We start from the raw sequence: 12,191 nt of genomic DNA on the forward strand, positions 1-12,191 counted from the left end.
CCCTTGGCAGCATTCTTTCGTCTGTATGCAAGGCCAAAGCTCATTAAGCAATAGGCTTTACCAGCGAAAGTCAGGTTGTTAATGCTGGATAGTGCCATATATTATAATTCCATATATTTTTGTTATACTTGAACATACAGTGCTGTATATAGTGTTTTATAGTGCTTGTTTTGCTCCTACACTCCCGAGACCACATAGGTCTACCAATCAGGCTTCCTTTGAGGGCTCAGGGTGCTGGGGATATAGTGTCCATTGGCCCCTCCAGAGGGCCACAAAGTCAGCAATGAAGGGACGCCCGATCCCTTGCTGGCGTGGCTAGTGAGCAAGCTATCTCTGTTTAGCCATGTGTGGGCCTGTTTTGCCTCTGATCAGTAGGTTCTAGAGGGTGTCATCCTGGGATACACCCAGGGGTTGCCCATCGGGTCTCTTGGTGTCTCCTTTCAGGTCAGCGATGTAGTGCAGAAGTAACGGTCTGATGTTACAACACTTGCTCACCTTGGATATGGTGGAACCTGTGCCTTCCTCAGGGTAGGGCCGTATGTTCACTGAGGTCTTTTTTTTCCCACTTCCTATATAATAATTCTCACCACCAACGTTCTAAAGTAGCTGCCTGTGTCCGTGGCTCCTGCAGTTGCTGAGCTAGACTCTGTAGCCAGGCTGACGTCACTCACAGCTGATTCCCAGGCAGGGGGAGGAGTACTCCTCCCTCTGCCTGGGAATCAGCTGTCAGTGCGCCACTCCCTGCAATAGGACAAGCGCGGCACCGCAGACAACCCCCCCCCCCTCAGCACATCACCCAAGCCCCCCCCCCCCCCAAGCACATCAACACCCCCCCCCCCCGGCCACATCAACCCCCTCGCGCCCCCTGCACAATATGTCACTAACCCACTCACAACACCCCTATCACTCCCGCTCCCCGTAGTCTTCATAATCGCCCATGGTAATGCGATGTCACAAGAAGGGATCAAGCACAGGACAGAAAGCAATTTCCTACTTCAGCACCGTGAGATATATCGCCCCCCCCCCCCCCCCCCCCCCCCCCACTAACGAAAGTCAGAAGCGCAATTTCCCCAAGAGAAGCCTGCTTACTCTGCTGAGTGGCTTTCCCAGCACTTCCCGGCACCAGGACACAAGTTTGTCAACTGCCCGTCCACCATCCATGAGGTCGGCACCGCTCCCCCCCTCCACCCCCCACGAGGTCGCCACAGCCACTGTTCCGCAACCCAGGCCCTGCCACTTTCCCTCCAGTCCCGCCCACCAAACACAAACCTGCAAAGTCCAGCCACTAGAAAAACAAAAACAGCTGTGCAGCCGCTCCTCTAGCCTCTCGCGTCACTGCCCCTGGAGTAGACCCTGGAGGAGCACAGCACGAAATGAGAGAGGTGAGAGGAGCGGATGCTTATGATAAAATTCAATATCAGAATAGGGAGGGGGTCCTGAGACCAGGGACGGGGTCCTGAAACCAGAGGGGAGGGGTGGTCCTAAGACCAGAGTGGAGGGGGTCCACAGACCTCAGAGGGGGGGGGGAGAGGGAGGGGGTCCTGAGACCAGACAGGGAGGAGGAGGGGGAAGGGGGTCCTGAGAACAGAGGGGGAGGGGGTCCTGAGACCACAGAGGAAGGGGGGGAGGTATCTGTCACACACACAGTCAGTGTGTCTTTCTCTCTCTCACACACACTGTCTCACACACTCTGTCTCACAGTGTATCACATTTACTCTCTATGTGTCACACAGTCACTCTCAAACTCTCTCGATCTCGTACACTCGGTCTCACAGAGAGTCTGTGTATCGCTCACATACACTCACACTCCATCAGTCTCACACACACTCCCTCTCACAGACACACTCGCACCCACACTCACTCTATCATATACACACACACTCACACATTCACTCTCTCTCTTTCACACAGTCATTCTCACACACACTCTCTCAAACATACACACTCTGAGGAAAACCTTGCTAGCACCCGTTTCATTTGTGTCAGAAACGGGCCTTTTTTACTAGTTTTACATATGTTTGGTACATTTCAACCAGAGTGATATTTGTAGAAACTGTAATTCATTGAATTTCACATTAACAGGTACAACACACAGTGGATCCAAAAAAAGTCCTCTCACAATGAGTGTCTTCCTGAACAAGGTCTTTATTAATAGTAGCAGAATTGACCCGACACGTGACGTGTTTCGGCCGTAAGGCCTGCGTCAGGGGTCTATAAAACAATATACATAGAGATGCATCAAAATACAAATGTAATAAAAACAACAATGAAAATAAAAATGAAAATTAAAAATTAAAAATAAAAACATAGACTTATATATGTGTATAAAACATTAAAACATGAAAATATAAAAGGAATGTATAAATGTAAATTTAGATCAATGAGAAAATACACTTATCAACACAGAGATAATGAGGAGAGATAATAAAATACACAACATTGTATGATACCATAAATGAAAAACATACCTAGTATATCTGTAGATAAAAGTACCTCGTAGGTCAAGTAAAGATACAGCACTTAGATTGCTAAAAACGGTATCTATAATGAATATGTAAGGCAATAAAATCAGTGAATGAATGCACACTGTGCATACAATCATATATGACAGGACACAATGATAATGATTACAAATATAGTAATAAGAAGAGCAGAGAACAGGAGTATGAACAGGGATCTCAAAACAAAATCATACATGAAATGATGAAAAATATATCATGAATAATGGAGAACACCTATGTGTAAAAAGGCAAAATCAAAAGTTAAAAATATTTTTACACATAGGTGTTCTCCATTATTCATGATATATTTTTCATCATTTCATGTATGATTTTGTTTTGAGATCCCTGTTCATACTCCTGTTCTCTGCTCTTCTTATTACTATATTTGTAATCATTATCATTGTGTCCTGTCATATATGATTGTATGCACAGTGTGCATTCATTCACTGATTTTATTGCCTTACATATTCATTATAGATACCGTTTTTAGCAATCTAAGTGCTGTATCTTTACTTGACCTACGAGGTACTTTTATCTACAGATATACTAGGTATGTTTTTCATTTATGGTATCATACAATGTTGTGTATTTTATTATCTCTCCTCATTATCTCTGTGTTGATAAGTGTATTTTCTCATTGATCTAAATTTACATTTATACATTCCTTTTATATTTTCATGTTTTAATGTTTTATACACATATATAAGTCTATGTTTTTATTTTTAATTTTTAATTTTCATTTTTATTTTCATTGTTGTTTTTATTATATTTGTATTTTGATGCATCTCTATGTATATTGTTTTATAGACCCCTGACGCAGGCCTTACGGCCTAAACACGTCACGTGTCGGGTCAATTCTGCTACTATTAATAAAGACCTTGTTCAGGAAGACACTCATTGTGAGAGGACTTTTTTTGGATCCACTGTGTGTTTTTCCTTTCGTTGGTTTCCTTGTGGAGAGCTCACCTTCTGTGGGTGTTTGCTACATTAACAGGTACACCATATCTTTCTGGCCCACACACATCCTTTTTTGGCTAAGCTACACACACTTTGGTCAGTTTCCTTCATGTCTTAGGTTTCATGGCCTTTGCTACTACATTTGATTCCACAGATAATTATCCTCAGCCAAATATTCACAGCTCATACCTTTCAAGGCTACTGTTTTCAGCTTCAGAAGAACTTAATTTCTCATCATTATATGACTAACACAGACTTTTCATTTCTCCCTCATCCCCCCCAACTTTCCAGTTCTCCAGGGCCCTTACAACACACTCTCCTACTGAGCCAGGAGCATTCTCCATTACAGGGACAGACAAGGTCCAGGCGGACTTTCCCGGTAGTGCGTGGCTGGATCCTAGAAAGCAGGAATGGAAGAAATTTCCATTCCCACTCATGGTGCATAGTTTAAATCAATCAGTCTTCGATCTGATGGTTTTGTCTTCAGATGTATAGCCAGGATGCTACTTCAACTGCAGGAGCAAAGTTGGCCAGGTGGGAATCGTGGTCCTGGTGCAGGAGTAGCCCAGGGACGAACCTCAGTACTTCTTTCCCCTTGACCCTCACGTTGTAGGGGTGGCACAAGATGTAATGGAAGCCACGATGTGTGGATATGGTCCACTTGCTGGCTCGTGCATTCTCATTCATTCTCTCTCTCCCCCCCCCACCCCCGAGGGAGAGGCCTACTGTGGCAGCGGCTGGTAGATTTGGAGGCTCCAGATTGCATTTGGCTCTTGAGAGAAGGTGTCTTACAAGAAACGGGTCTTTGCCCTCTGATTACTACTCTCCTCCACGCTCCTTGTCCTTCCTCCCTGATGTTTCAATGTGGAGGGTTCTTGAGGGCAGGGGTGAGGTTTGTTCTCCTTCTCTGAATCCTTTAGCAGGGATTTTGCCCAGGGCTTGACTCTGAGCTCACTGAAGGTGCAGCTGGCAGCTCAGTCTGACTAGAGGAGTAGGATGTGTGCGGATTCTGGGCAGACCTTGGGGACTCTGGCTCCTTACTGTCAGAGGTGGATCATCTGAGGCTGCCAGTGAGGCTTCCCCTCATTCTAGGTTGAATTGGTAATCTTTGGGCTCTTGGGGGCATCCATGGAGCTCCTAAAGAGCTTCTCGTAAGTCCTGCTTCTGAGGGCAGTTTTCTTAGTGACGATCACTTTGATCAGGAGAGTATCGGAGCTAGAGACCCTATCATGCTCCCTTGGAGGACACATTATCCATATGCACATTCCATTCTTCTACCTGGTGGTATGTTTGTTGTCCCATGTGAGTGGTCTTGCTCTCCTTTTGGGTCTTGGGATCATTCGCCCAGTCTTGGGAACTCCTCGGTGAATGTGTGGTGCAGGGGATGAACTCCTTCGATTCACAGCCCCTTGTTCATCCTTTTCATTGCTCACGGTGCACTGGGTTGGGGCAACCTGCATTTTGTGTATAAGGAAGGATATGGGCATACTCGTAGTGGGTGTGGGCAGGCTTCAGGGCTTTGCTTGGATGGTAGCAGCATTGTTGTTATTCAATTCCTTTGTCATGCTCTACAAGCAAGAAGAAGCAGTTTTATGGTAAATTGGTAGGTGAAACTAAGGTTGACTTGAAGAAATTGTGTAATTTGGTAAATTCACTTACATTGGTTCGGGACTTAGTAGCTCCAGGTGGGCATTAGGCGCCAACGGTAGTAGCGTTGGCACAGTATTTTGAGACGAAGGTAGTAAATATTAGATTGCAGCTTCCATTGAACCTGAGTAGTATTCCTTTGGATAGACTGTTGTCTTATTTAGGGACATTGGTGTAGCTAATGTGAATGGTTTGTTGTTGAAGTATGCAAAATCATCATGTAATTTAGATACTTACCCTGCCTATCTGATGTGGCAAGCATCAGCACCATTTCTTTTTATGCTTACAGACTGGGTGAATGAGCAGTTGTGTGGTTTTTTTTTCCCCCATTTGATAGGAGGAACATTGAGTTAACCCCGATTCTGAATGACGCAAAAGGGAATTTGGGGGACGTTAATAACTACAGACCTATTGCTTCAATCCCTTCATTGATAAAGATCATGGAAGGCTGTGTTTTACAGCAATTGGAGGACTATTTGGACCAGTTTTCAATTCAATTCCACCGCTAACTCCAGTCTGTTCCTTTTATCTTGCTGCACCATATGCCTGGAATAGACTTCCTGAGCTGGTACGTCAAGCTCCATTTCTGGCCGTCTTCAAATCTAAGCTAAAAACCCACCTTTTTGATGCTGCTTTTAACTCCTAAGCCTTATTCACTTGTTCAGAACCCTTATTTTATCATCCTCACTTTAATATTCCATTATCTCTTGTTTGTCCTATTTGTCCTAATTTAGATTGTAAGCTCTCTCGAACAGGGACTGTCTCTTCATGTTCAAGTGTACAGCACTGCGTATGTCTAGTAGCGCAATAGAAATGATAAGTAGTAGTAGTAGTCATCGCAATTCCGGAATCTTGCTACTGTCTGGGATTCCGGAATCTTGCTACTCTTTATCCTTATCCCTTATTTGTCCTGTTTGTCTGTCCTAATTAGATTGTAAGCTCTGTCGAGCAGGGACTGTCTCTTCATGTTCAAGTGTACAGCACTGCGTACGTCTAGTAGCGCTATAGAAATGATAAGTCGTAGTAATTTTGAATTCTCAATCTGGTTTTTGTAAGCAATATAGTACTGAGCCAGTAGTCGGTGCCATTGTGGCCTTGGGGAAAACCATACTGAGTCAAGGGAAATGTGCAATTTTAGTTCAGTTCAATCTTTCCTGCGCATTTGACTTGGTAGATCATGAATTAGTATTACAACTGTTAAGTAGTATTGGATTGTATAGGGCATTTTTACAGTGGTTCTGAGGATTTTTGTCCAATCGTTCCTACCAAGTCAGTTGCAGGGATGATATGTTGGAAGTGTGGGTTTCACCTTGTGGAGTTCCTCAAGGCTCACCCTTCTTGCTTGCTTTGTTTAATATTATGCTACAGTCACAGCGTGTTGCCTTAGAATGAGTGCCGCTACCTATATGCAGATGATATTTCTGTGTTGCGTCCTGTTTCTGATGACTGGAATATCACTCATGTTCAGATTTTAAACTGTTTGGAATTGGTTGAAACTTGGATTGCGCAGCACCATCTTAGAATTAATAAGTATAAGACTTGGTTCCTATGATTGGGGCGCTGGACTATCCATTTCGACACAGTACTGTGATTGTAGGGTCGGATTATCTGTCTATAGGGCCAGTGTCTAGATTGTTGGGAGTAGAAATTGATAGCACTCAGCATGAAACTACAGATTAATTCTGTTGTGTAGAAATTTTTTTGTCAACTTAAAAAACTTTGCTGTATAAAGAAATATTTTAATGTCTCTGTTTTTAGGCTTATTGTGTTGATTGCACTAAATCCTCTTACAGATTGTTCAAAATACAGATATTCGTTTGATTTTCTCCTTAAATAGGTTTGAGCCTCTGTTTATTTTATGAAGTTACATTGGCTTCTGGTAGAGGCTCGGATCCTTATTAAGTTGGGAATTACCATTTTTAAGATACTGCAAGGAGAATCACCGTTTTATCTAATGGTGGTGCTGAATGTTTTTTAGGGGGTAAATCAGACCAGTTGCGTGGTCAGTGTTTACTGTCCTTCCCTGCAGTTCGGCAGGTTAAGTATACTAGATTCTTGACATGCTAACTTTATCAGGCTCCTCAATTTTGGAATGCACTTTCATTGGAATTGAAGACGAGCAGAGACTTTTTTGTTTAAAAAAACATGTGGTGGGACTTTTTAAATTGTTTAGTAATAGAAGTTTTTATTGTAATTGATAGGAATAATGTACTGATTCTTATTTTTGTAACCTGCAGTGAACTGTATTGGTATTTGCAGGCTATACGTTTTTTTAATTAATAAATAAATGTGCTGGCCAGAGGCCGCTTTGACTTTAGCAGATCGGTTGCTCAGGGAGCCTTGTCTTCCCCCACCCTGTAAGATTCTGCTTGGATACATCCCGTTTGTTTAAAATGACGCAGCTGGATACTAAGTAAGGTGAAATGTCATAAGTGTTGATTTTCTTTTCTTTGGTCCTGCTGCACCATTTTGAGACCTTCTCTTGATGACTGTGGTTCAAGGACTCAGTGGGCTCTTTGCTTCACTCTCAAGTGTTGCTTCAATTTTCATTAATTATATATTGCTGCAGTGTTTAGATGGGGCATGGGTGTGGCTTATTGGACCTTCCTGTGCTTTGGGAGAGGCATACTGGAGAATTAGGGGGAGCACCAGCCTATATTTCAGCGTAATAAATTAGTTTCTCCGCCTCTGTCTGGCAGGCGAGGAATACAACCCACTTGTTCAGAATGGTGCAGCAGGACTAGAAATTAATAAGTATGGCTAAATTTCACCATACATGTGACAAACATAAAATTAAAACATGCTAAAAAAACACATTTAATATTTATAATGCTGCTGAGCTCACTGTTCCCCCAAATGGTAGCAATACAGGTCTCCATGAAAAACACCAGAAACGTTGCTTCTCCTTATTCATTCTAAAATCTATTCTATGACTGTGTGTGTCCTTTAAACATTCACAAAGGAAAGAATCTGTATTCCATACACACATGAACATGTTCCACATTCCTCACAAACAGGAGAGACATCCTATGACCCTTTATTTTGTCTCAGTGGACATTTAGCTTCTAATTTTGAGAGTTATGCTACTAAATTGTTCTCTTTGAAAATTCACTAGGGCTGAATGCCTAAATTTGTACTCACAATGTCACTTAATTCTTAAATATAGGAGCATTAAAAAGGGGTGAATCAGGAATGGATTTAGGGTAAGAAATAAGTTAGCTTACCACTGATTTTTAGCACCAGGCTTAGCTACTACTACTGCTACTTATTTCTATAGTGCTACTAGATGTACGCAGCGCTGTACACTTGAACATGAAGAGAGTCTAGGCAAACTAAAAAACCTAAATTTATAAACATAACTTTTAAGCTCCTAAAGTAAGATTAACTTTTAGCTGAAAATAGGGCACAAGTTCCTAAACTTTTTTTTTTTTTTAATATTGGGCTCTCAGAGTGTTTCCAAGGTTCTTTCACTGTAGCCCACTGGTAGTTGCTATCATCACTTTAGTATTGGACAGGTGTATTTATAAGCAGAGAATTTTGCTCTTTTTAGAGTAATCAACAGTCAGAAGTCACATTTCAATGAGGACCAGGCCGTGTGCTGTCAGATCTCTGCTAGGAAGAAGGAGAGGTGCCAGTGGGAGGAGGCAGAACTGCTGGTTTCTTGTGACAATGTAAGTACAGTTAAAACACCTTTTTAATTTGATATTTAACAAAAGAATTCCTACAGTTGCAGCTTTGCAAAGAAGGTATTCATAATGCTACATATAAAATAAATGACATTTGACAATAATAGATCCCAAGAAGCATGTTGAATAAAACAAGTGGGGAAAACATGCCTAGCAAGGCTCATGGAATTCTTTACAGCCAATCTGTATGTGTGTGTGTGTGTGGGGGGGGGGGGGGGGGGGCGGCATGGGAGCATATGTGTGTGTGCTTTCGATGTGACTGTGATCAAGAGAGAAGGCAGTTTGAAAGATGCTATTCTTTAATTTCAGTGTTACATTGAATCAGTATACATATACTGCAGGTGTTGAGTGGCTTCTCTCATAGAAATGCATTGTGGTATTTTTAGGATGGGAAACCAACAAAAAAAGAAGAAAGAAATATCCTACGAAAAAAATACAAACAAAAAAGAAGTAGATGAGGACCAATCCTATATAATAATTTTCCACCTCCAACGTTCCATCGCTGTCTGGCTGCCTGGGTTCATAACATCAAATGACGTCAGCCAGCCTCCAGCATTCCGTTCCCCCTCACCACCCTGCCCTCGCGTCAAAACATAATGACGTCAGAGGGCGGAACAGTGAGAGGGAAGGGAACGCTGGAGGCAAGATGAACTGACGTTGGGGGATGTTACAAAAACAGGCAGACAGCGATGGAACCCCAAGGTACAATTTAGGCAGCAGGGTGGCGGGAAGTGGGCAAACGCAGTAAGCAATGACTGAGAGGCGAAGGACAGCAGCTACATTCCCCCTCACTGTCCCGCACTCGCAAAAAGACGTTATGACATCAGAGGGCGGAACAGTGAGAGGGAAGGGTGTAACCAGGTACCTCTCTTGTGCAGCCAAGGATAGAACAATCTCCTCCAGCCACAGGCTCCCGGTACAATGAAGAAATAGATGTCCACCAGTACCTTCAATCTTAAGGACTTTTATTCCATGCAGGTTTCTAGTACACAGTTCCAACAGCAGCATAGCCCATACCAGGATTCAATACAGGTTTACAGGCTCCAGTCTGGGCTCTTTATCCAGTGCACAATAAACAGTAATTCAATTCCCAAGACAAACAGTTCTTTCAGTTCATCATCACAGTTCAGTCACCAAGCAGCATTTTCTACCTTCTATCCTCTTTACCTTCAGGAGAGCTCAATATTTTAGGGACTTCTTCTACCCAAGGGTTTTCCCCTGCATCAGCTTCACAGTGAATTCAATACTTTTGGGACTTCCTCTCACCCAAGGAATTTCAGCCTGCTTCAGTACTTTAGGGACCTCCCTGCCCAAGGGTTTTCAGCCTGCAAATGCTTCTCTCCTTCAGCTCCTCTCTCTCCTGAACTGAACTGAACTCCACTCCTGGGACTCCTTCCCACCTGCCTAATCAAACCCTGGCTTCAGCTACCACCACCAATCATTCTCCTTCCATTAGCTTCCCCACACCCATACCAGCTGAGTTGAGCATTAAACTAATGAGACCAATGATGAGCTCCTGCACACAGGGTTTCCTAACTCTCTTTCCGCCTAGTGGCAGCCACTCTACAACCTGCCAGCTTACACCCATGTCTTCCCTGGTTGCAGCTAGGAGTCCAGTCCGGGTTCATCTCACCCTCTGGCCCCTTGCCTGCAATGCCTTCTGGGACTTGTATTTCAGACTGAAACTGCCTTAACCCAACTATCCTGGATGTGACCTTATCACAAGGGAAAGCTGGAGGCAAGCTGAGCTGACGTTAGGCAGACGCGGAACCGCGAGGTACCCAGCGGACGACACAGCACATAAATTTATATATAACAGAAAAAAACAGGATAATATCTAAAAAAGAAGATACAAAACACACAGCACAATCACTGTCTCACACTCTCTCTCGCTCTCTCTCACTCTCACACAGACACACACTGTCTGTGTCTCTCTCTGTCACACACTCACACAAAGTCTGTCTCTCACACACTCTCACGCACATACTGTCTCTATCTCTCACACACACTCTCGCAAACACACACTCTCTCTAACACATTGTCTCTCTCTCTCTGTCACGCGCACTCACTCTCTCTGTCTTACACACACACATATACTCTGTCTCTCACACACTTTCTCTCACATTCTCTCTCATACTCAGTCTCTCTCTCTCACACACACATACACACACTCTGTCTTGCTCACACCCTCACTCTCTCCCTCTCACACACACTCTGTCCCTCACACATTCTCTCTCTTATACACACACTCATTCTCTCTCTCTCACACACACACTCACTCACTCTCTCCCTCTCTCAGACACACTCTCTTACTGTGTCACACTCGCTGTCTTTCTGTCTCAGACACTCACTCTCTCTGTCTCACACACTCTCTCTCTCTCTCTCTCTCTCTCTCACACACAACTCGCGCACAGGCGAATTGCAGGATATGGATGGCATGGGAGGCAAGGGGAGGGGAGAACATTGGTGCACATCATATAGAGGCCACAATCGCTGAAGGGAGGGGAGGGAACGGCATAGGAGAATTGCTTCACATGGATTGCATCGGAGAGGATGAGAGCGTACGAAAGAATTGCAGCACATGGAGGGGAAGGCGGGGCACCGAGGAGAAGCAGAGGCACAGTCCAACGTACTGTAGCTCACAAACAACAATCAGACACATTCCAACGTGGTGAACATCACATGACTAGAAAAAGAACACTAACTGCTGAGGAGCAGGCTGAAGCACAATGAAAAAGGCGTGCAGCTCTGAGTGAAGACGAAAAGGCACATGAAAGTCAAAAAGCCACTTCAAGAAAAAGGTCCAGGATACAAAAGATGACTGATTAAGTGCAAGTAACCAACAAAGAAATGCTGATTCAGAAAGGCACAGAATTGCTGAAATGACGGATGAACAGAGACAAACACACAGAACAAGGCACACTGCTATACAACGCAAAAGATTTGAAAAATGACAGAAGAAGAAAGAGCAACAAATAGAAAAAGGAGAACATATTTAGAACATGAAAGAATTAAACAAATGACAGAGAAACAGAGACAAACAACAAGACAAAGATCAAAAGATTTAGGGCGGAAAAGACTTGCAGAAATGACAGACAAGCAACGAAGAATGACTACACAAAATATAACAGATTTCAAACGCAAAACAATTGGAAATCTGAAACAAAAGAAAAAACCCTGTGACACAGCACAAAATAATGCAAGAAGAACGAATACAGTGACAGCACAGTGCAGAACTCCAACCACAGGAATTGCAGTAAGAGACTGTATCAATGAGAGAAACTCAATACTATAGTTGTGATCCAATGAACGCAGTCTGTATATTTTGCAATGCCAAACATTTTCACAATGAAACACCTTCTGACAACCTATTTACACAATATTTACACAATGTTGTAGT

The 12,191-nt window shown here is 43.4% G+C and overlaps 1 protein-coding gene across 2 annotated transcripts in view; it reads left to right on the plus strand.

The window, feature by feature from the left end:
- Positions 1 to 12,191, plus strand: part of PPM1M (protein phosphatase, Mg2+/Mn2+ dependent 1M) — a 105,507-nt gene that overhangs the window by 15,965 nt on the left and 77,351 nt on the right. For both annotated transcript variants that reach the window (XM_030208566.1, XM_030208567.1), the window contains exon 3: positions 8,656 to 8,776. In XM_030208566.1, coding sequence (XP_030064426.1) covers positions 8,656 to 8,776 — 121 coding nt within the window. The remainder of the gene's footprint in view (positions 1 to 8,655; positions 8,777 to 12,191) is intronic.

The sequence above is a fragment of the Microcaecilia unicolor genome, chromosome 6, assembly GCF_901765095.1.
Source record: "Microcaecilia unicolor chromosome 6, aMicUni1.1, whole genome shotgun sequence".
Classification (NCBI taxonomy): domain Eukaryota; kingdom Metazoa; phylum Chordata; class Amphibia; order Gymnophiona; family Siphonopidae; genus Microcaecilia; species Microcaecilia unicolor.